The following is a 25611-nucleotide window of genomic DNA, read 5'->3' as shown; positions in this document are numbered from 1 at the left end:
CCTCCTTTGGTGTTTTGGTGTTGGTCTTGAAACGAGTCACAAATGCTTCCGCCAACTGTTGCCACCTTTCGATGCTTTCTTCCAGTAGCCTCTTAAACCATTTCAAGCCCAGCTCACCCAAACTTGATGGGAAGATAAGGCACATAAGAGCGTTATTGCGCCTATGTCTGGCCATGACTTACCGGAAGTGGCTTACATGCATGTATGGATCGGTCTTTCCGTCATAGAGCGTAAACTTGGGTTGGTGAAAGCCCATGGGGAGATGAGTGGTTTCTATCTCAAGGGAGAAGAGGGTGGCGCTCAGCCGCGCCAAATCTGTGTCTAGATGAAGAGGCACGGCTGGGCGGGGTGGTGGCATTATGACCTCTTCACTAGCGCCGCCGCCGAAAGATAGCCGCTGGAGCGCCGGCACCCTTTGAGTCTCCTGCCGGCGAGCCCGCTCCTTCAAGACTACCCGCAAGTCCTCCAAGCGAGCGAAATAGGAATACCTCGACGTCGTCGCCAGATGTGAGGGTTGATAGGTACTATCTTGCGCGCTAGACTTCTCTACAGGCGCGTCGGTTCTCCAATCCTGTAGCTTCTGGTGCCGCTAGCTCTAACTGCCTGAACGGCGTGGTTGGGTGCGCTCACTGTAGTCTCCCACTCCAGCAACACCCTTCCTTTTGACATGTCATTTGAGATCTTCTATCTCCGCCGCCATTCTCCGGATGATGGCGTCTTGGTCTCTTAACTTGTGCTCCAGACGCCTGGCGTGCGATTCTCGTCTCTACCGGTGCCTGTCTGGGCTCCGAGAGTTACCAAAACTTCTACTGCGCTTATCCCGCGCGTCTCTTGAATGTCCTCCTGACAAAGTCTCCAGGCCCGCCATGTTTAGAACGGCGGGGAGTCCGTCTCTCCGTCTAGCTGACTCCAGGGTAACACCGTCGATGGCAGACAACGGTATCTCGCCGTTGTTTGCCATGGAAGGCGATCAGATGAGCTTGGAAGACAAGGTTTTGTCTATCAAAGTTTCCACAGACGACGCCAATTGTACAGGGAAAAGATATTCATCGCTGTCCGTACTCCTTTCGTCCAAGCTCCGAATCTATCTGATCAACCTGAGAACACAACGTCAGTGAACTACTCGACGGTGTGTTGCCGGAAAACCCCTCCAACAGTCAAGTTAGCACACACTTAGAGAGAGAGAGAGAGATAGAGAGAAACTCAATGAATGTAAGTCTATCTCACCAAATGATATTCCATCCCAGCATGGGGGGCGCAGTCAAGCTTATATACTTTATGCGCTTATATCTGCTCCCATTAGTCCCTTGACACGTGGAGCTGCTCTCCCATCTGTCAGCACAAATCCCGCAATCACCACCTAACCAAACCGCCAGACAACATTAACAGGGTCTCGGCAGATCGGCAGAATCACCTCGGCCTTCCACGTCCGTGCTGCGTAACGTGCCCGAGTGCTCCACTCGCCGAGCACCATAACAACCGAACTCGGTAGCATTCCGGCATAACCGAGTTTAAGATAAGCCGAGCTGGTGAATAGAAGACTTTATTACCGAGCTAACCATGCTCCCCCAAAACCTGTGTAGCAGATGCTCATCTCGGCCCAGCAAGGCCAAATCCGGGGGAGTTCAGTCAATCACATGGGCGCGAACCTCAGGCCTGGGCCTCGACCGAGCAAGATCACCTCCAGGGAAGCCCCAGTTAGCTCGGCCTAGACTGGGGCTGGGGCCTCGACCGAGCAAATCCCACTCCAAATCAGGCCCAAGTGATCTCGGCCCAAACATTCTCGGCCATGACCTGTTCGACCTCTTCTACGGTCCAAAACTAGATTATAAATCTCCCTCTCATATGTATATATATATATATAAGCCCATAAATATTATGAATTAGGAAAAGACTTTATTTAGTCAAAATTTTATTTTAAAAAATCTTAAATTTTTATTCCGTCTTCAAAAAATGGGTGTCACTTCTTCTGGTGAATTTTCTTTTATAAAGATAAAGGTAGTTATTTATAATATTTTCGTACTTATTTTCTACAATAGCTATTCACTTAGCTTTACTAGATTTATAATTTATAATTGATTGTTTTTAAGTTTGTCGTTGAATTCTTTTTATAACTAAATTAATGTATTCTTTTATTCTATTATACTTTGTAGCGAAATGTTATTATTTAAATTATCGTATTTTACTTATTTAGTACGTCTAATACTTGTATAATTTAAACACACAGGTAAATCAAGCACATTTTAAAAGACAAAATAAAAATTTAAAATTTTTCTAAAATAAAATTTTAACTTGATAAGGTCTTTTACTAATTTATAATATTTATAGATATATATTTTATTTTTATAATCATTTCAGGAATTAAATATATTTGAATTAAATACTTTACGGATTAGATAGATTCAATCGATAGTTTAAAAACTAAATAAATTTTAATTTGTATACTTTAAATACAAAGTAGACTCAATTAATAATTTAAAGATTAAGTAAACCTTTTGGTAATAATTTAAAGGTAGAAAATGTAACAAGCCCATTCTTTAAAAGGATAAATATATAAATAAATAATATTGATGGAAAATTATTAATAGTAAAATCATATTTATTCACAAATTATATTTATTGAGCCAAACTAGAGAAGCTTTTACTTCAATAATGTCTTCGTTATATTTCTTGCTGTAATGACATGCATTGGAGTATAATCTTTTACCTTTAATCTTGCCATTTATTATTATGAGATTGTTGGGATAATTTTTAGGAAGTGATTAGTATTTTAATTTAAGAATTTGTATCAAATTGTAGTACGACTTCTGTTTATAACTTTTTAGGTAAAAATAACTTAAATAAACTTTAAAAAAATCAAATTATTTAGGACCAATTTGGAAAGATGGTAAAAAAAACCAATTTTTTAACTTTTAAGTTATATTATATCACCTCTCTATTTTTTTACATATTTTTTCAAAAAAAAACTTAAAAACTAACTTTAACCAACTTTTCAAAACAATAAAAACTGAAAAAATGATGTTTTAACTTCTACTTTCTGATTATTAACTTGTAACTTTAAAAAAAATCACCAAACAGGGCCTATATCTTTCTGTTTAATGAATGGGCTAAATACAAGACAAGGGATTAACAATACTAAATTAAAGTTAATTTTAAAATTTCTTATTAATCATAGTAAGATAGCAGACTTCTAATAAATAAATAAAATAAAATAACAGTGTGAGAGGGAGATTTATGACCCAATATGGGCCGAGCTAGTTTGGGCCTTAGTCAAGGTCTTTACTCGGTCAGATGTTGGATACGCGCTGGACCGAGGTCTTAGCCCGGTCAAGCTAAGGACAAGCTTGAGGTACAAGCTCCATCTAGAGATGTGCGTTTCACTAAGTTGGGCAGAATTTGTCCTCAAAAGACTAGGTTCAATCGAGCAAGAGCTTATTGTGGACCGTAGAGCTCGGTTGAGCCTGCGCGCAGGACTTCTCCGATGGGACCGTGCAAATAGCGCGGTCCTGAGAGAAAACTGTGCCACTGTGCTTAGCACCGCTCGGTAAGGTGTACCACATGGCGTGTTTAGATTGCAGGAATGAGATTTTGCTGTCCGTACACGTCAATACCATTAGGCGGTTTCACTATTTGGTGTTTGGCAATATTTGCGCCTATACGTGAAAGAAGGTAAGAGGGAAACATATCCACTCGTCAGAAGGAAGATGGACAGAGAGAAGCGCGCAGAAAGTATATAAATGGTGCTACGCCTCTATGCACAGGTCTGAAACTTCTAGTTATCAAAGCTACCTACTCCTTTGTCTCCTCTCACCTCCTCCTTCCCTCTCTCTAAGTGAGCTAACTTGATCGTCAGAGGGGTTTTCCAGCTGCACACCGCTGGATAGCTCACCGTCTTTGTGTTCTCAGGTTATTCGGAAATGAGTAAAACTTGGACACAACGAGTACGGAAAGAGACGAATATTTACTCCCCGTACACAGTGATAGTAAACTTTTGTAAGATTTCGAAATTCAGTCAGCTAGTAATAAACTGCCTTCTTTTGGGTTTTGTTTATGGAAAAAATAAACACAATAACAATAACAAACAAATTGAGTTTAGATCTAATTAATCAAGAATCAAGTCTACTAAAATCGAGACAAAATTCAATTAAATCTAGACAAAAATGATGAGAAATAATTAAAACCGAGATAAATTCTAATTAAAGCTGGACAAATCGGGGTCAAACAAGTTGAGTTTGGCCTAGGTTGGGAAATCGTTTTTAGGCTAAAAAATCACATACGGACAAATTTGGCTACAAAATCACAAATTGCTAGGTACGTGAGGAGAATGGACAATTACCAAACTACCCCATATACACCAATGCACATCTCTGTGTGGATGCTAGCGTTTCATTTTCTTCACACACGAAGTAGACAATGATGAAGAAGAACGAAAAAATGAGAGAAGACTGCCCAAGATCAGACGATCAATCCAGGCCAACACTACTTCCGCAACGCCTCAACCATCCTCTACTCGTAACCTTGTTCCGTGTTTGTATCTCTGGTACGCATAACTCGATTTATTTTGGGATTTTCCTCTCCTTGCACCAGATCTTACTTGTTTGTTGTGTGTATGTTCAAAATCCGTCGTTCTGTTCGATCGGTGCTAAAATGCTTTTGTTGGTGTGAATGGAGGTTTCAACCCGAATGTCTCTATATAGATTGTATGAACTCTGATTATGGGAACTTTTTTTTTTTTTTTTTTGTATTCACTTTCATTTTTCTTCTTAATGAACTCAACAAAGAACAATATACCAACAACAAATACTATTTTTATTTTTTATTTATTTATTTTTGTTTTAAATCTATTACTATTTTTTTTTTTTTTTTAACTCACTCGGCCAGCTCCGGTGAAGTTTGTTCCGGTGTACGAAGATCAGAGGGCAAAAATATCAAAGCTAAGGTGTCTGAACAGAAGGATTAGCAGAGGTACAACATTGTATACCAAATAAATCGACAAAAATGGCAGAAAGAAAATGAGGGACGAAACAAGGTACCAGAAAATCACCTCAGTGTAATAACTCTCCAACTGCAAAAGCATATCTCTCATATCTCTCTCCACTAACAAATATCTGAGGCTGGACCCAGATATATAAACAACTGTAAATACGGAGATTCAGAATTTAAAATTTGAATTCTCACCCATTACTGTTCATTCACGCGAAATTCTGTACACCTTTGCTTTATCTCCAAGCAAAACCACCACGATCGTGACACGTACCATCCATAAAATGGGATTTGCTTCCAAATTGGCGAAATGTTTTTTTCTTTTTTGTATTCACTTTCATTTTTCTTAATGAACTCAACGTAGAATAGCATATCAACAACAAATATTATTTTTAATACTATTTTTATTTTTTATTTGTTTTTGTTTTAAATATGTTACCAATTTTTTTTTTTTTAACTCATTGGATCTACGGTTTATAAAATGAAATTTGCTTCCAAATTGAGAAAATATTTTCTTTTTTGTGTTCGCTTTCATTTTTCTTCTTGATAAACACAGTGAAGAGCAACATACCAACAACAAATATCATTTTTTTTAAAAAAAGATCTGTTACTATTTTTTTTTTTAGTCACTAGAAACGCAACAAAATTTGTAAAAATTTTCCGTTAATTTTAACAAGTTTTGTTGACAGAATGATTTGTTTTATGGGGGTGTTTGGATTTTTTTTTCACTAAAAGGTAAATTAATTACAAAATTAAAAAAAATAAATTCAAATAAAATATCACATAAAATCTCATAATCATTTCACTTTTTCTCTCATAAAATTACATTCAAAAAAATCTATCTTTCCAAACACAAAAAAAAAAAAAAATCCTCTAATAATATCCTATAACTAAAAAAACTCACTTCCTAAACAGCCACATAGTTACCCCATTCCAAATCAACAACCTACCAAAAACAAATTCCATGAAACAATTAACAAAAAATGTAAAAAAAGAAAAATGGAAAAAAAATATTAAATTGGGTAATTCCATTACAAAATTTGTACATACCTGCAGGTGTTATTAGATTTGGCCACTTGAGAATAATTTTGTCATTTCACTTTTGAAAACATTCATATCTCACGTCAAAAAGTTAAGCAAAAAAACCACATAAATAAATAAAAAAAAAAAACTCAAGTTAAAAAATTCATAAAATTAAAAGATTGTTTAAGATGAGCTAAATAAATGTACTTTTTATTTTTTTTAAAAATAAAAAAATGTATAAAAAAATAAAAAAATAAAAAAATAATATGATAAAATAAAAATAAAAAAATAAATTATTTTTGAATTGCGCCGAACTAAAAAATCATTATCAAACAAACCCTTTGTTATAATAAATAAATAAATAATCAACAAAATAACAAATAATTACTGGAAAAAAAAAAAAAAAAAAAAGAGCACAATTAAGTATCTAATTAAATTAACAACAATTTACATTCATGACCATCAGCAATTTTTTTTACAAACCTAACTTTCCAAAACAACCAAACAAACACAAAACAAAAAACCACAGATTTCTATTTTCAACACCAGCACAATCTATATCCATCTATCATCCATTCCATACCATACCACACCATACCATACATATCATCATCATCATCATCATCATCATCATCATCATCACCTGTGCATCTTTCCTCTAAGCTTAACTCCCAAAACCTTCTCCATCTTGGCCAGCACAGCCTGGTTCGGCACGGCCTTGCCGTTCTCGTACTCCTGAACCACCTTAGGCAACTCGTTGATCTTTTTCGCCAGATCGGCCTGGCTCATCTTCTTCTCGATCCTCGCCTTCTGAATCGCCTGCCTCACCTCCACCGAAACCCTATCCAGCGCCGCCGGTTCCGCCGCCTCGTCCAGCTTCCGCGCGTTTATCGCCGTCGCCGCCGGTTTCTTGTTCGCGCCGCCGTCGAATTTCTTCACAGTCTGGACCTGGCCGCCGGAGCGGAGCGCCTGGTTCACGAGCTTCGGGTCGCGTAGATCGTGTGCCTTGGGCTTGGACTTGTGGAGGACCACTGGCTCCCAATCCTGAGCCATGGTTCCTGGATATCGATTCGGCATCGTCTCAGAAATGAAGATTGATAAACGAGAGATACAGTGAGTGAGTGACTGAGAGAGAGAGAGAGAGTCTGCAAATGCGTATGAGAGTAGTGTATGATGGAAATGGTGGAAGGTTGAGGAAGAAGATGGGTTTATATGTGGGGTTGGGGGGATCTGGAACGTTCTTGCGGTTTTTTCTCACATAGAGAGAGAGAGAGAGAGAGAGAGAAATTCTCTCTCTGGAATGTTCGATGGGGTTCGCAAAAATCTGTTGTGGAATAGTTGACGTGGCTGTTTGTTATTGGATATGGGATGCTGATTCGGACTCCCACGTTGAAAAGAAAGACTTGGCACCCACGTAAGAAAGAGCATCTCCAATGGGAGAATAATAGACCCTTGTTTTTTGAGACTCACAATTTCTGGCTCCCAATTATTGATAGCATGGGCTTTACATATATATATATATATATATGGCTCCGTTTGGCAAGTTGGGTTGGGATTTTTTTTTGTTATTTTAGTCACAAAAGATAAAATAGGTTATTTTAGTCACAAAAAATAAAATATCACATCTAATCCATAATCATTACACTCTTCTCTCACAAAAAAAAGTCAAAAAAGCTAAAAAACCAAAAAGTCATTCCCAAACCAAGCTTTTTAGCCCAGGTTAAAATAGTTAAAAAAGTCAAAAAGTCAAAAAGTCGACCCACTTCCCAAACCAAGCCTATATATATATCAGAGTAAGGCACCGTTTGGGAAGGAAATGTTGGGCTATTTTAGCCAAGTGAGGACAAAATAGGCTAATTAGCCAAGTGAGGACAAAAAGTTGTTTTGGTGCTGGGCAACAATCAAGGGTAATGTAAATTTACGAAATTACTCACATGAATTATGGACAACGCCTCAACACATGAAAAGTAAAAAAAAAAAAACTTTTTCTCCAAAAAATCCTTTTCCCAAGAAAAAACAAAGAAAGTTGAAAAAAAAAATTAAAAACATTTTCTTGTTTTTTGTTAAAATATTTTCTAAAAATAAATTCAAACTCTATTTATAAAAATATTTTTAAATATTTTAATTTTTTTGTTATGTATTTGGTTATGATTTGAGTGTAGAGTTTCGAGTTATGTGTTTGGTTATGAGTTTTAAAAATAATTTATTAATTGAGTTTTATTTTATGTGTTTGGTTACGATTTGAGTGTAGAGTTGTTTTCAAATTGAAAATATTAACATTTTAAATTATTTAAATTTTTTGAATATTTAAATTATTTAAATATTTACGATTTAAATTTTTTGAATATTTATTTTAAATTTTTGCCAAGGTAATTTTTTTAGATTATTTATATTATTTAAATATTTAAAATACAATTAAAATTAAAATAAAGTTAAAATTAAAATTAAAATTAAAATTAATTAAGTTTTGTTTTATGTGTTTGGTTACGATTTGAGTGTAGAGTTGTTTTCAAATTGAAAATATTAACATTTTAAATTATTTAAATTTTTTGAATATTTAAATTATTTAAATTTTTTTGTTAAAATTATTTTTTGAATATTTAAATTATACAAATTTTTACGATTTAAATTTTTTGAATATTTATTTTAAATTTTTGCCAACGTAAATTTTTTAGATTATTTTTATTATTTAAATATTTAAAATAAAATTAAAAATTAAAATAGCATTAAAATTAAAATTAAAATTAAAATTAAAAATTAATTAAGTTTTGTTTTATGTGTTTGGTTACGATTTGAGTATAGAGTTATTTTTAAATTAAAAATATTAACATTTTAAATTATTTAAATTTTTTGAATATTTAAATATGTAAAATAAAATTGAATAAAATTAAAATTAAATTATTTAGAATACACAGGACAATTATTTAAAACCTCACTTTTTATCATTGTACAGAAAATGAAAAACAAAAATAAAAATAAAAAACACATGAAAAAACCATTTGCAAAAAAAAAAAAAAGACCTTGAAATACACGGGACAATTATTTAAAACTTCACTTTTTATCATTTTACCGAAAATTTAAAAAAAATAATTTTAAATCAACATAAAAAAAACACATGAAAAAACCAAGACAAAAAAAAAACAAAACAAAACAAAACCAAATTAATGTAATCAAAAAAAACAAATATTAAAATGACCAAAAAAACCATTTGGGTCAACAATTCCATAGCACAGCCGCCGAAGAAAAAAAAAAAAAAAAAAAGGAAAGTGAGTGGTGACGTCACAGTCGGACAAAATTAGTTGCAGGGGCAGTTTAGTAATATTACATATGGACGCCTCACCAAAAAGTCAAAAAGTCAAAAAAGTCAAAAAGTCTTTCCCAAATCAGGCTTTTTAGCTCCAGGCTAAAATAGCCAAAAAAGTCAAAAAGCCAAAAAGCCAACCCACTTCCCAAACGGAGGCTAAGTTTTACACATACATTAATTATGAAAAAAGATTGAGGTCTCCAATGTGGCTCGAAAAAGTTTTTTTTTTTTTTTCTTTGAAACTGTGTTAATTTGGTTGTTTTTATTTTTATTTTTATTTATTTGTTGGGTTGTGTTAGTTTGATTGTTTTTATTTATTTATTTATTTGTTAAGCTGTTATAATTTTATTTTATTTTTTTAAATGATGATTATGTGTAGGGGTGGATTTAAAGCTTAGAATTTAAGATTAAAGTTTTTATTTTATCCGAGTCTTTTTAATTTGAAATAAAAATAAAGTAAAGACTCGTACAAAACTATATGAGTTGGATTGTGTTAGTTTGGTTGTTTTTATTTATTGATTTATTTGTTGGGCTGTTGTAATTTTTTTTTTTTTTTTTTAAGGATGATTATGTGTAAGGGTGGGTTTAGAGTTTAGGATTTAAGGTTTAGGTTTTTATTTCTTCCGAATCCTTCTGATTTAAAATAAAAATATAGTAAGGACTTGTACAAAATTATATGGAATTAACAAATTTTAACCAACAGTCTAACTGATCAGTCAATTTCATCACCCAATCAGTCTAACCTGTGACGCCCTCAAAATAAACCCATAATAACCATAACATTAACATGCATTTATAAAAGAAAATGAATCATTTGGGTTATTCATCAGAGTATTCTTATTGAAAGACATCACATGTAACATCATGCAACATCAAAATAAATGCCCTAAGGGCTTACATCTTTCCAAGCTAACACTTGGACACAAAAAGATGAGTACTAACTCATTTACAGGTTAAGCCCTAGGCTTGAATGTTTACATGAAATCTCAAAAAAAATAACAAAATAAAACATATAACTAAAGACAAGTCTTCAAAATCCCAAACATCAAATCCTTCCAGGCTAAGTCCGTGGAGGTAGCTTATCACCTGAACCTGAAAATGATGTTCCCATAAAGGGTGAGCCACAGCCCAGTAGAAAAATACTAAACCAAATATAAGCATTGAATAAAGCTATAGCATTCAATAGATGGTTAACCAAAATAATCAATTTTATCATTAAACAGTCTCATGACACTAATGTCTAAGACATATTTCCCTTTCTATTATTATCAACATGGCTCAGAACCTGGCCAAACTTACAACAGTGAATTATATATCACATTCACATTACTTCCCATATCAACAAAACAAATGAGACTCATGCTCATATCAAAACACTTCATACTTCCCATTTGATACACATTTTAGTGCTGTATCAATAATCATGTAAAAACACTTCAATATAATAAGCACACATAAAAATGGTGCTAATGGAGTCCATCCCCTATCTCCTCCCAAACAAAAATCCGGTTTAGAGGTCCATCCCCTATCTTCCCCTAAACCGTGGAGTACATCCCCTATCTCCTCCCACACAAAACAATGTATGCAAATGCAATGCTCAATCAATACACGTACTTTCTGTATTAATGCAATAGTCAAATTAATGACTTACCCAATGTGATTAGTTTCAGTTATTCCTAATCCACATGCAATGTCTACAACAATCACGACTATCCTCCACCGATAGCCCAAAACAGTTATTTCTAGACTGGAAATAAATATAACAACAATTCAATAGGCGAGTGATTTATATTAACCAACTACACCATTTAATCAATAAATTCCCCAATTTCATGGATTTAACCAAATTCCCCAATTTCCTTAAATTAATTACTCAAATCAATTTAGCAATTCAACTAGGTTTTGTTCCCAAAATTTTCAGAGTGTCCCCAACCTATCAAAATACCAAACTTAGAACAAAACATATAAATTGGAGTAGGAAAATCCCTACCTCGAAGAAAATAACCCGTATTGAGAAGATGGAGATGAAGACCAAAGACCAACGTGCTCCAAATCCCAAGTTTCTCAGATTAAAACGAAGCCCTCAACCCACTCTAACTTTTTAATAAAGGATCTAAGGTAGAAACTCACTCTAAGTAGATCAATCGAAGGAGAGAAGGTGTGTAGAGGGAGAGAGAGAGATAAAAACACTCCAGGGGCGGTTTTTAAAAAAGTTATGAAGGAAAAGTAGGTCAAAAAGTGATCCAAAAAGTGAAATCACGGACTGATATAATCGACTCTACGCTCGAGCGTAGAAATCCCCGCTCGAGCGTAAGACACAGAATCATGCTCGAGCGTGAAGAAAGCCGCTCGAGCGTCGATTGCACCCTTCCAGAAGTTTTGCAGGCGCTGGCACCCGCTCGAGCGTCAAACTCACCGCTCGAGCGGAGGAGCAAAAACAAGGGATCACGCTTGAGCGTAAAAACTACCGCTCGAGCGGAAGAATTGCAGAGCAAAATACTGGGAGATGGAAAATCACGCTCGAGCGTCAAATTTACCGCTCGAGCGGAGAAGCAACAACGAAGGGACCGCTCGAGCGTTAAAACTTCCGCTCGAGCGTAATGGCCAAAATCTGGGCATCACCTATTGGCATCTAAAATCAACCAACCTGTAACAGACCCGTCCAACACAACCTATACTTCAAATACAAAGAGATTAAAGGACAACAACAACCAATAAGTAATGACAGGATCCACGGAACCTAAGTCCGGATACAATAATTTAAAGAGAAAAGACCGGGGTCGCTATAACCTCCCCTCCTTAAAAGAATTTCGTCCCCGAAATTTGGCACAAGGTTTCGAAAACAAGTTTTTCTCAATTTCCAACAATATGATAACTCACTAACAAACAACTTGACCCAACACCGGCCATTCCATCTCTTAACAAAGAGGCATGCCACAATATGCAAAACAACCATATATTTCAACCTGCATTAACACTATGCAATTTTCTTTCAATTTCAACAATTTTCAATATATTCAATATATACAATGTTCCATTAAACTTCCATTTCGAGGCAAGTTCCAAAATATTTCCATTAACCAAAACATTCTAAATGTTTTACAGCTTAAGACATATATAAAAAGCTTTAAAGTTTGACAATATTAAAAAATCTAACTACAAGATTACAAATCAATAAACATGTCCGGATATTTCTCGCGGACTTCCAACTCACGTTCCCATGTGGCTTCCTCCACCCCGTGATGTTTCCACAAAACTTTCACCAAAGGAATGGTCTTGCCTCGCAAGACTTGATCCCGTTTATCCAAGACCCGAACCGGTCTCTCCTCATACGAGACATCCTCATCAACTACTAAATCGGTCCAATCCAATACATGTGATGGGTCCGGCTCATACTTCCGAAGCATACTCACATTAAACACGTCATGTACTCCGGACAACTGCGGCGGCAAAGCTAAACGATAAGCAGTCTCGCCAATCCTCTCAAGGATCTCAAAAGGACCAATGAATCGAGGGGACAACTTCCCGCTCTTCCCAAACCTCATCAATCCCCGTCTTGGTGATATCTTCAAAAAGACATGATCACTCACCTCAAACACCAAAGGTCTCCTCCTACGGTCGGCATAAGATTTCTGACGACTCTGGGCTGTAACAAGCCTCTTACGGATAAGCTCAACCTTCTCCGTCGTTTCCCTCACTAACTCCGGACCCAACAGAGGTGCATCACCCACCTCGGCCCAACAAACAGGAGACCTACACGGTCGGCCGTATAAGGCCTCAAACGGTGCCATACCGATACTAGACTGGAAGCTGTTGTTGTAGGCAAACTCCACTAATGGCAAGTGCCTCTCCCACGACCCGCTAAAGTCGAGAACACAACCCCGAAGCATATCTTCAAGGATCTGAATAGTACGCTCGGACTGCCCATCAGTCTGAGGATGATAAGCTGTGCTAAAGGTCAACTTAGTACCTAAGGCGCTCTGCAAGCTCTGCCATAATCTGGCAGTAAAACGAGGGTCCCTATCGGAGACGATCGTCACTGGAACCCCGTGCAACCTCACTATGTCCCGAATATACAAGTCGGCAAGATGATCTACTGAATCTCTAACGCGCATAGAAATGAAGTGCGCCGACTTAGTCAACCGGTCTACAACCACCCAAATAGCATCACTGCCCCGCTGAGTCCTCGGAAGACCTACAACGAAGTCTATAGTGACATGCTCCCACTTCCACTCGGCAATAGGCAAGGGTTGCAACAAACCCGCTGGCCTCTGATGTTCGGCCTTCACTTGCTGACAAGTAAGGCACTTAGATACGAAAGCTGCCACATCTCTCTTCATACCCCGCCACCAAAACTGGCGACCCAAATCCCGATACATCTTAGTACCTCCCGGATGCACCGCAAGGCGTGAATGATGAAACTCTCGGAGTACCTCCTCTCGATGAGACTCCGGCACAAACAGACGGTCTCGGTATCTCACACTCAGGTCGGGATACACCGTCAAACCTTTCTCAACCTTCCCACCAGAAATCTTCTCACGGAGGGATTCTACCTCAAGGTCGCCCCTCTGAGCCTCTAACACTCGAGTCACAAGTGTAGGTTGCGCAACAACAGAAAACAAGACCGCAGCCTCAACAGATTCGCCCAGAAGCAAATCAAACTCTCCAAGTGCACCTAACATCTCCCACTCTCGGATGGCTATACTAGCTATGTCACCAACAGGTTTCCTGCTAAGGGCGTCGGCCACCACATTGGCCTTTCCCGGATGATAATGCAATTCAAAGTCATAATCCTCAATAAATTCCATCCACCTCCTCTGCCTCAAGTTCAAGTCTTTCTGTGTGAACAGATATTTCAGACTCTTATGATCCGAGAATACCTCGAACCTCTCACCGTAAAGATAATGTCTCCAAATCTTTAAGGCAAATATCACAGCTGCTAACTCTAAATCATGCGTAGGGTAATTCTTCTCGTGAACTTTCAACTGACGTGAGCCATAGGCAACCACTTTCCCCTCTTGTATCAACACACAACCAAGACCCTCTCGTGAGGCGTCACAATAGACTGCATAACCCAACCCTCTCTCCGGAATAATCAAGACTGGAGCAGTGGTCAGTCTAACTTTCAACTCCTGGAACGACTTTTCACAAGTCTCACTCCAAACAAATTTGACTCCCTTCTGAGTCAATCTAGTCAAAGGCGAAGCTAATCTGGAGAAATCTCTTACAAACCGGCGATAATACCCAGCTAATCCCAGAAAACTGCGGATCTCAAACACACTCTTAGGCTGTACCCAATCTTGCACTGCCTCTGTCTTGGATGTATCAACAGACACCCCTTCCCTAGAAACTACATGGCCTAAGAACTTCACCTCCTCTAGCCAGAACTCACACTTCCCAAACTTAGCATAAAGCTGATGGGCTCTAAGTAAATCAAGCACCACCCTCAAGTGTTCCTCGTGCTCTTCCTCTGAAGGTGAATAGATAAGGATGTCGTCCACGAAGACGACTACAAAACGATCTAGAAATTCCCGGAATATCCGGTTCATCAAATCCATAAATACTGCCGGTGCATTGGTGAGCCCAAATGGCATCACCAAAAACTCATAGTGGCCATACCGCGTACGGAATGCCGTCTTTGGAATATCCTCCTCCCTGACTCTCAACTGATGATAACCTGATCTCAAGTCTATCTTCGAGAAACAACGGGAACCTTTCAACTGATCGAACAGATCATCTATACGGGGCATAGGGTACTTATTCTTAACCGTAGCCCGATTCAATTTCCGGTAATCTATACAAAGTCTCAAAGCACCACCTTTCTTTTTAACAAAGAGAGCCGGTGCTCCCCAAGGCGAAACACTAGGACGTATAAAGCCTTTATCTAGCAACTCCTGGAGTTGGATCTTCAACTCAACTAACTCAGCTGGGGCAAAACGATAGGGTGCCATAGAAATCGGCGCCGTGCCGGGCACTAAGTCAATAGAGAATTCAATCTCTCGATGCGGTGGCAAACCAACAAGATCCTCGGGAAAAACGTCCGAGTACTCACACACCACCCTTGGCAACACAATCTGAGTCTCACCGTCCTCACTAATCGAAAGGTTAGCGAGTAGACCACTAAGCTCACTCCGTCCTCGCGGAACATACCCCGGTGGCAAAACACTACCAACACGGTCCCCCAGAAAATGAAAACACTCACCATTCACGGTACAACAAGTGACTCTCTGGCGGTAGCAATCAATAACTGCCCGGTATGACGATAACCAGTCCATACCCAAAATAACATCGAAACCTCTCATAGGCATAACTACAAAGGAAAATGGGATTCTATGGTAATCAACCTCTATATCACAACCCCTAACACCGTGTTTCAAAATCAATTCACCCCCAAGAGGCGACACTACACAAATAGGAGATGCTAACTGTGCTAACTCCAATTCCAAAACAGATGCAAATGCAGCAAACACAAAGGAATGAGATGCACCCGTATCAATCAAAACATTAGCAACCGAGTTGCAAAACAAGAAAGTACCTCTCACAACAGATGGAGCCGGTACAAGATCCTGCGCGGTAACAGCATACACGCGCCCAGATGACCTCTGATCAACCTGCTCACCCCTAGGAGCATAAGATTGTTGCACCGACTGAGACGATGAAGCCCCCTGATTGGCCCTCGAGGCCTGACCCGACTGAGCTGGCTGTTGACCCTGAATCTGCCTCAAACCAGATGCACCAGGTGTGCCACCCAACTGCGGGCAATACCTCTTCATATGCCCTGGCTGACCACACTGATAACACGAGAGTGGCTGGCCTCTACCCTGACTCTGGCTCTGAGATCGAGCCAAAGATGATGCTGCTCTCTGCACTCCTCCTCTCTGAGGACAAACTGGAGACTTGTGGCCCAGCTGGCCACACTTGAAGCAGGTAATGCCTCCTTGACTGCCTTTCCCCGAACTAGCACTCGGCACAGGAAAAGTTGATCTAGAAAAGCTACTCTGAGACTGTTGGGGATTAAAACCCTTCTGTCTCCTACCATCACTCTGACCATCCTGACTCCTCTTGGAGCCCTTCTGTCCTTCCTCCTCCTCCTGCATCATGATTTCCATGTGGGCTGCAGCATCAACCAAACGCCCATAATCCCGAATCATAGTTCCCCCAACTCTCAGCTTGAGGCCACGCCTCAACTTCCTCTCAAACTCAATACAACGGCGTTCCTCAGACGCCACCAATTCAGGTGCAAACCTGGATAAACTAGTAAATGCAGCCTCAAACTCGGCCACTGAAGAACTCGACTGCTTAAGCTGGCAGAACTGGTCTCTCAGCTTCTCCCTAACTGCTGGAGATAAGAACTTCTCCTGGAAAGCATTCACAAAAGCCTCCCATGTACCTCCTATACGCCCCTTAGTGAACTTCCACCACTGACCCGCATCCCCCTTCAACTAGAATGATGCCAAGGTCACCTTCAACCCCTCGTCTTCGATGCCAAGCATCTCAAACGTCTTCGTTGTCTGTTCGAGCCATTCGTCTGCCTTCAGCGGCTCTTTAGGATCACCCACAAATTCATCCGGATTAGACCGGAAGAACTCCCTCTTCAGAAAGGAAGGTCCTGCATCCGCAACAACAACCTGGGCTTGATTCTCAGCCCTAAGAATGCCTACTGACTCCCTGAATGCCCCTGCTATCTCTCGGGCTAAAGCGCCCATAGCCTGCTGGCCTACTGGCTCGGCCACATTGGCCTGGCCAATTCCCTCATGAACTGCCGGAATCTCCTCTAGCACCGGTACCTCCTGCCTACCCGGCCTACCACACCTACCGCGTCCTCGTCCTCGCCCTGACATCCTAATAAAGGAAACAAACAAAGACGTTAGCACATTAATAAATGTGCCGAAACTAAACACTCGTGTCCTAATGCATTGGACAAAAATAATTCATTCCACGTAAGCACATAATCACATAAGCACCTACGAATTTCATTCCTGGATAATAATAGTCCCGAAGCGTTACTATAGTTCCGGTTGGAAACAGCATTGATCAAGTGCCTTTCCAACAAGACTACTAGAAACTCAAGGGTCCAATTAACATCCTAGAAACTACGTTCCATACCCACATAATCACATAAACATGCTATCATATAAGCACATAACAGTACATCTAAGTCTCTATCAAGCGAGACGAACCCATTGTGATACTAATCACTTCCCACGTACCCAAAGTATTCGAACCCGGTACGCTCTGATACCAAGTTGTGACGCCCTCAAAATAAACCCATAATAACCATAACATTAACATGCATTTATAAAAGAAAATGAATCATTTGGGTTATTCATCAGAGTATTCTTATTGAAAGACATCACATGTAACATCCTGCAACATCAAAATAAATGCCCTAAGGGCTTACATCTTTCCAAGCTAACACTTGGACACAAAAAGATGAGTACTAACTCATTTACAGGTTAAGCCCTAGGCTTGAATGTTTACATGAAATCTCAAAAAAAATAACAAAATAAAACATATAACTAAAGACAAGTCTTCAAAATCCCAAACATCAAATCCTTCCAGGCTAAGTCCGTGGAGGTAGCTTATCACCTGAACTTGAAAATGATGTTCCCATAAAGGGTGAGCCACAGCCCAGTAGAAAAATACTAAACCAAATATAAGCATTGAATAAAGCTATAGCATTCAATAGATGGTTAACCAAAATAATCAATTTTATCATTAAACAGTCTCATGACACTAATGTCTAAGACATATTTCCCTTTCTATTATTATCAACATGGCTCAGAACCTGGCCAAACTTACAACAGTGAATTATATATCACATTCACATTACTTCCCATATCAACAAAACAAATGAGACTCATGCTCATATCAAAACACTTCATACTTCCCATTTGATACACATTTTAGTGCTGTATCAATAATCATGTAAAAACACTTCAATATAATAAGCACACATAAAAATGGTGCTAATGGAGTCCATCCCCTATCTCCTCCCAAACAAAAATCCGGTTTAGAGGTCCATCCCCTATCTTCCCCTAAACCGTGGAGTACATCCCCTATCTCCTCCCACACAAAACAATGTATGCAAATGCAATGCTCAATCAATACACGTACTTTCTGTATTAATGCAATAGTCAAATTAATGACTTACCCAATGTGATTAGTTTCAGTTATTCCTAATCCACATGCAATGTCTACAACAATCACGACTATCCTCCACCGATAGCCCAAAACAGTTATTTCTAGACTGGAAATAAATATAACAACAATTCAATAGACGAGTGATTTATATTAACCAACTACACCATTTAATCAATAAATTCCCCAATTTCATGGATTTAACCAAATTCCCCAATTTCCTTAAATTAATTACTCAAATCAATTTAGCAATTCAACTAGGTTTTGTTCCCAAAATTTTCAGAGTGTCCCCAACCTATCAAAATACCAAACTTAGAACAAAACATATAAATTGGAGTAGGAAAATCCCTACCTCGAAGAAAATAACCCGTATTGAGAAGATGGAGATGAAGACCAAAGACCAACGTGCTCCAAATCCCAAGTTTCTCAGATTAAAACGAAGCCCTCAACCCACTCTAACTTTTTAATAAAGGATCTAAGGTAGAAACTCACTCTAAGTAGATCAATCGAAGGAGAGAAGGTGTGTAGAGGGAGAGAGAGAGATAAAAACACTCCAGGGGCGGTTTTTAAAAAAGTTATTAAGGAAAAGTAGGTCAAAAAGTGATCCAAAAAGTGAAATCACGGACTGATATAATCGACTCTACGCTCGAGCGTAGAAATCCCCGCTCGAGCGTAAGACACAGAATCATGCTCGAGCGTGAAGAAAGCCGCTCGAGCGTCGATTGCACCCTTCCAGAAGTTTTGCAGGCGCTGGCACCCGCTCGAGCGTCAAACTCACCGCTCGAGCGGAGGAGCAAAAACAAGGGATCACGCTTGAGCGTAAAAACTACCGCTCGAGCGGAAGAATTGCAGAGCAAAATACTGGGAGATGGAAAATCACGCTCGAGCGTCAAATTTACCGCTCGAGCGGAGAAGCAACAACGAAGGGACCGCTCGAGCGTTAAAACTTCCGCTCGAGCGTAATGGCCAAAATCTGGGCATCACCTATTGGCATCTAAAATCAACCAACCTGTAACAGACCCGTCCAACACAACCTATACTTCAAATACAAAGAGATTAAAGGACAACAACAACCAATAAGTAATGACAGGATCCACGGAACCTAAGTCCGGATACAATAATTTAAAGAGAAAAGACCGGGGTCGCTATAACCCAACTGTTTTTTTTTTTTTTCTATTTGTTGAGCTATGTTGGTTTTTTTTTAAATTTTATTTTATTTGTTGGGTTGTATTGGTTTAATTTTTTTTTTATTAGTTTTAAGAAACACATAAAAACCTTTAAAAAACAAAAACAAAACAAAAACAAAACAAAACCAAACCAACATAAAACAAAACCAAACAAAAAAAAAAACAAACAAAACATCTTTTCGAAGCAAATTCGCGCCTCCCTTTCTAGGCCTTTAGCACGGATGATTAATTAGGAAAATGCTAGAGGTCTCAAATTTTCTACTAAATAAATGACCAAATGTCTCACATGGGTGTGGGGTCCACAAAATTAAGGACCCCACACCCATGTGAGACATTTGGTCATTTGTTTGATAGAAAATTTGGTGTCCCTAGCATTACTCGATTAATTATTGAGATTTAAAAGAGCTGTAAGATTCAAAAAAAAGATAATCTTAAACATTTTTCGAGAGAAATTATCTATATTTTTATACTATATATTAAATAAAATGAGGTTTTTAATCAATAAGATTTATGAAAGCTCTAATATGCCAATTGTAATTTTTTTATTTTTTATTTTTTTTAAAAAAAATTAACCTCAGCATTTATTAATTTCTCTCAATTCACAATACTTTTTGACTTCTTTCATAATTACTGTAGTACCTTTTTCAAAACAAATAATTTGTATATTAAAAAAAATTTAAAACAAATTAAATATCTATATCTATATGTATCTATTTATTTATATCTATCTCTAACCCACAAGTTTTGTGGGAGTTCCAATATCTGAACCTTAATTTCTTAATTTTTTTGATTTTTTTTGAAAAAAAAAACTTAGCACTTATTAAATTCTTCCAAGTCTTTTTAATTAGCCTATCACCCGTACTATGTACAAGATAATTATAAATATTTATATTTGTTTTAGATTTTTTTTAATATATAAATTATGTCTTTTAAGATTTTTTATAAAAATAATTTAACAATTTTATCACTGACCATAGTGTATAAGAGAAGTTGAAAAGGGTACTGCAGTAACTGCAGTAATTATGCACGGATTGTATCTATAATTATTTGTATGAGGGGATTTTAAAGGCTAATTAGAGAATTTTGACCAAATCAATAAATGCAGGCATGTGGAAAGACACGTGGATTGAAAAAATGTAATAAATGCTGATCAGGGGATATATATGTGAATTGTGATTTTTAAATGTCTTTTTTTAAAATGTCTTCTCTTTTTTATATTATATTAAAGTTTAATATTTTAATAATAATCATATGTGTTGGACTTTTCAATGAATTAAATGTCTTATTTTTTTATATTATATTAAATTTTAATATTTTGATAATAATCATATGTGTTGTACTTTTCAAAGAATTTTTTTATACTTATTCTTAATGTATTAAAGTGTTATTATGAGGGATAATAATCACATGTGTTGAGACTTTTTAAAAAATTCATGTGTTGGACTTTTCAAGAAATTTTTTTTATACTTATTCTTAATACATTAAAGTATTATTATAAGAGCATTTCCAACGGTTCACCTAATTTTTCACCAAATTTGAGTAAAAAAATGATCATTTTCTCAATCTGATACAGAATGCTCCAATGGTTGATTTTCATCAAATCTGCTTCAGGGACAATCGGTTGGTCGACTGGTAAGGCAAAAAAAATTTTTTTTTTTTTTGAATTGTTTGAACCTACCTATTTGAACTGTTTGAACCTTTTAGTGGTCGACCGGCTGGTCGACCGATAAGGCAAAAATAATTTTTTTTTTTTGAATTGTTTGAACCAACCCATTTGAACTGTTTGAACCAACCCATTTGAACTATTTGAACCTTTTAGTGGTCGACCGATTGGTCAACCGGCTGGGCAATCGGCTGGTTGACCGGTTCCTCTTCTCCAACGGTCAGGAACAGTAATTTGCTTAAATCTGCAGCTTATTCTTAGTTTGATGATTTTTTTGTTGAATTCTCATTTTGATATCAATTTGGTGAAACGGTTGGAGCACCAAAAAGTACTTTTTTTACCAAAATTTAAATTTGATGCCAAGTTTAGTTCACCATTAGAGATGGTCTAAGGGTAAGACTTGGGGTTGTGAGAAATTAATAAATACTAAGGGTGTGTTTGGTAACGTTTACGTTTTCAGTTTATATTTACAAAAATTTTATAAACTGGTTTTTGTTTATTTTTTGTTTATTTTTAGGAAAACATAAATTACAAACGCGTTTGGTAATTGACAAAATGTTTAAAAAAATTTAAAAATATAAAAAAGAGTAAGAAATGACAAGTGGCGGCAGAAGACGGTGGTAGAAAATGGTGACGGTGGGTGGTGGGTAGCTGGTGGTGGTGGTGGGTGGGTGGGTGACGGTGGCGGTGGTAGTGAGTGGGAGGTGGTGGCGGCGGGTGGTGGGTGGCAGATAGCGGGTGGTAGTGGTGGTGGGTAGGTGGGTGGGTGACGGTGGCGGGTGGTAGGTGGTAGCGAGTGGGTGGTGGTGGTGGTGGCGGGTGGGTGGCGGATGGCGGGTGGTAGTGGGTGGTGGCCGGTGGGTGGTGATGTGGGTGGGTGGGTGGGTGGTGGCGGCGGTGAGTGGGTGACGGATGGCGGGTGGTAGTGGATGGTGGCGGGTGGATGGTGATGTAGGTGGGTGGGTGGGTGGTGGCGGCGGCGGGTGGTGGGTGGTGGATGGTGAGTGGACGATGGCGGGTAGATAGCGGGTGGTAGTGGGTGGTGGCGAGTGGATGGTGATGGTGGGTGGGTGGTGGCGACAGTGGGTGGTGGGTGGTAGCGAGTGGGTGGTGGTGGTAGTGGCGGGTGGGTGGCGGGTGGTAGTGGGTGGTGGCGGGTGGGTGGTGATGGTAGGTGGGTGACGGTGGCGAGTGGTGGGGGTGGCAGCGAGTGGGTGGTGGTGGTGGCGGGGGGTGGTGGTAGCAAGTGGGTGACGGATAACGGGTAGGTGACCGGTGGGGGTGGGTGGGTGGGTGGGTGACGGTGGCAGGTGGTAGCGAGTGGCTGGTGGTGGTGGGTGGTAGGTGATGGTGGCGGGTGGTGATGGTGGTGGGTGGGTGGGTGACGGTGGCCGGTGGTAAGTGGTAGCAAGTGGGTGGTGGTGGCAGGTGGGTGGTAGGTGATGGTGGTGGTGGTGGTGGTGGTGGTGGGTGGCTGGCAGGTGGCTGGTGGTGAAGGGTGGTGGCAGGTGGGCGGTGAGTGGTGGTGGCAAGTAAGTGGCGGGTGGTGGTGGTAGGCGGTGAATGGTAGTGGCAGGTGGTGGGTGGTGGCGGGTGGATGACAGGTGGGTGGTGGTGGTGGCGGCGAGGGGTGGGTGGTGGTGGCGAGTGGGTGGTGAGTGGTGGTGGCAGGTGGTGGTGGATGGTAGGTGGTGGTGGCGGAAGACGGTGGTGGAAGATGGTGGTGGAAAACGGTGGCGGGTGGTGGCTAATGTTGGGTGATAAAAAAAAAAAAACTGAAAACTCAAAATGGAAACACATTTTTTGTGTTTTCATTTTTTGGCTAAATTTATAAACTGAGACCACTGATTTATAAATTAAAAATTTTACCAAACAAGTTTTTATTTGAGTTTTTAAAATTTTTGTAAATATAAACAGAAAACTAAAAACGTAAGTGTTACCAAACGACACCTAAGGTTTTCTCTTTTTTTTTTTAAATCAAAAAATCAATAAATTTATAGTGGGATATTGGAACTCCCACAAAACTTGTGGGTTAGAGATAGATATAAATAAATAGATAGATATAGATATAGATATTTATATTTGTTTTAAATTTTTTTTAATAGACAAATTATTTGTTTTGGAAAAGGTACTGTAATAATTATGAAAGAAGTCAAAAAGTCTTGTGGGTTAAGAGAAGTTAATAAATGTTGAGGTTAATTTTTTTTTTTTTAAAAAAAACAAAAAATTAGAAAATTAGGATTGGCATATTAGAGCTCCCACAAGCCTTGGGGGTTAGAAACCCCCTTTTACTTAATATGTAGTATAGATTTCTCCAATACACACACTCTTTTTAACTTTTCACATACCTATTGTAAACAGTGAGTCTCCTTTTTGTTTTCTCCTTCTTGACTTCTCACTTTTACACTTTCAACTTCAGTAACCACGTATGCAAACAATATGTTTTCTTTTTGTTTTTTCCTTCTTGACTTTTTCTTTTATTTACTGTTTTAATATTGTAGTTAGATAGCGCATAAAAATATTTGTGATTTGTCTAGCGAATAAAAAATTATAATTTGATTTTTTAATATGATTGAAGTTAGATAAATATAAACCGTCACAAAGAGAAAAATGTGATTATAATTAGTTGAATAATTCTTTTTTTTAATTTGATTGTAGTTAGTTTAATAGTTTTTTTTTCATTTATTTATTTTATTATGAGAAAAATGTGATGTGATTGTACTTTGTTCAGTGACTCTTTTTTTTTAATATGATTGTTGTAGTTAGTTCAATGATTTTTTTTTAATGTTATTTAATCTTTTTATTTACTATTTTAATTTTATTTTTAATATGATTGAAGTTAGATAAATATAAACACTAACAAAGAAAAAAATGTGATTGTAATGTGATGTGATTGTAGTTTGTTCTTGACTTTTCCTTTTATTTACTGTTTTAATATTGTAGTTAGATAGCGCATAAAAATATTTGTGATTTGTTTGACGAATAAAAAACTATAATTTGATTTTTTAATATGATTGAAGTTAGATAAATATAAACCCTCACAAAAGGAAAAATGTGATTATAATTAGTTGAATGATTCTTTTTTTTTTTAATATGATTGTAATTAGTTTAATAGTTCTTTTTTTTCATTTATATATTTTATTATGGGAAAAATGTGATGTGATTATAGTTTGTTCAATGGCTCTTTTTTTTAATATGATTGTTGTAGTTAGTTCAATGATTTTTTTTAATGTTATTTAATCTTTTTATTTATTATTTTAATTTTATTTTTAATATGATTGATGTTAGATAAACATAAACACTCACAAAGAAAAAATGTGATTGTAATTAGTTCAATGTTTTTTTTTTTAATGTAATTGTAGTTAGTCAATGGTTCTTTTTTTTATTTATTTATTTATTTTATTATGGGAAAAATGTGATGTGATTGTAGTTTGTTCAATGATTTTTTTTTTAATGTGATTTAATCTTTTATTTACTATTTTAATGGTTTTTCTTTACAATTATTTATGAAAAAATATAATTGTAGTTAGATAGCATAAAAATATTTGTGATTTGATTTGATTTTTTTCTTATTTGATTTTTAAAGTACCAATTACTGATAATGATTAGATTGCATTTTGAAAAAAAAAATTGTAATTGATTTTTTTAACTCACTGTATTTTTTGAAAAAAAAATTATTGTGTTTTTTTAACTATCAATTCACTTAATTTGTGATTTGATTTTTAACTTACTGTGTTTTTTTAAAAACAAAATAGATTGTACTTATTAGGGTCACATAATGTATCAATTATTAATGATGATTAGATCGTATTTTGACCTCCAAAAAAATTATAATTGATCTTTTTAACTCACTATATTTTTTGAAAAATAAATTGTTGTGTTTTTTTATTATCAATTGACTTAATTTGTGATCTATCTATCTATACTTCTATACTATATATTAAGCAAAATGGGGTTTTTAATCCCAAGGTTTGTGGGAGCTCCAATCTCCCAATCTAAATTTTTTGAATTTTTGATTTAAAAAAAAAAAATCTTAGCATTTAGTAACTTCTCTCAACTCCTAAGCCTTACCATCATAATAACACTTTAATGCATTAAGATCAAGCATAAAAAAAAATTTCTTGAAATGTCCAAAACATATGATTATTATCAAAATATTAAATTTTAATATAATATCATTAAAAAAAAGACATTTAATTCCTTGAAAACACTACAACAAAAGTAACCTATGGTGACGAAAACTAGTGAAGAAAATAAAATTCGTCACTAAATGAAAATAATTCGTGAGGAATTTATAAATTTTGTCACAT

The 25611-nt window shown here is 37.2% G+C and overlaps 1 protein-coding gene across 1 annotated transcript; it reads right to left on the bottom strand.

Moving 5' to 3' along the window:
• Window positions 1-6417: 6417 nt before the first annotated feature.
• MBF1C (multiprotein bridging factor 1C) lies at window positions 6418-7488 on the bottom strand. Its single transcript, XM_028224974.2, has one exon. The coding sequence runs from the start codon at window positions 7081-7083 to the stop codon at window positions 6646-6648; it is 438 nt and encodes a 145-aa protein (XP_028080775.2). The 5' UTR covers window positions 7084-7488; the 3' UTR covers window positions 6418-6645.
• Between the last annotated feature and the right edge of the window lie 18123 nt (window positions 7489-25611).

This window comes from Camellia sinensis, chromosome 5 (assembly GCF_055761805.1).
Source record: "Camellia sinensis isolate YWXY chromosome 5, ASM5576180v1, whole genome shotgun sequence".
Classification (NCBI taxonomy): domain Eukaryota; kingdom Viridiplantae; phylum Streptophyta; class Magnoliopsida; order Ericales; family Theaceae; genus Camellia; species Camellia sinensis.
This window is presented reverse-complemented; position numbering and strand designations above follow the sequence as displayed.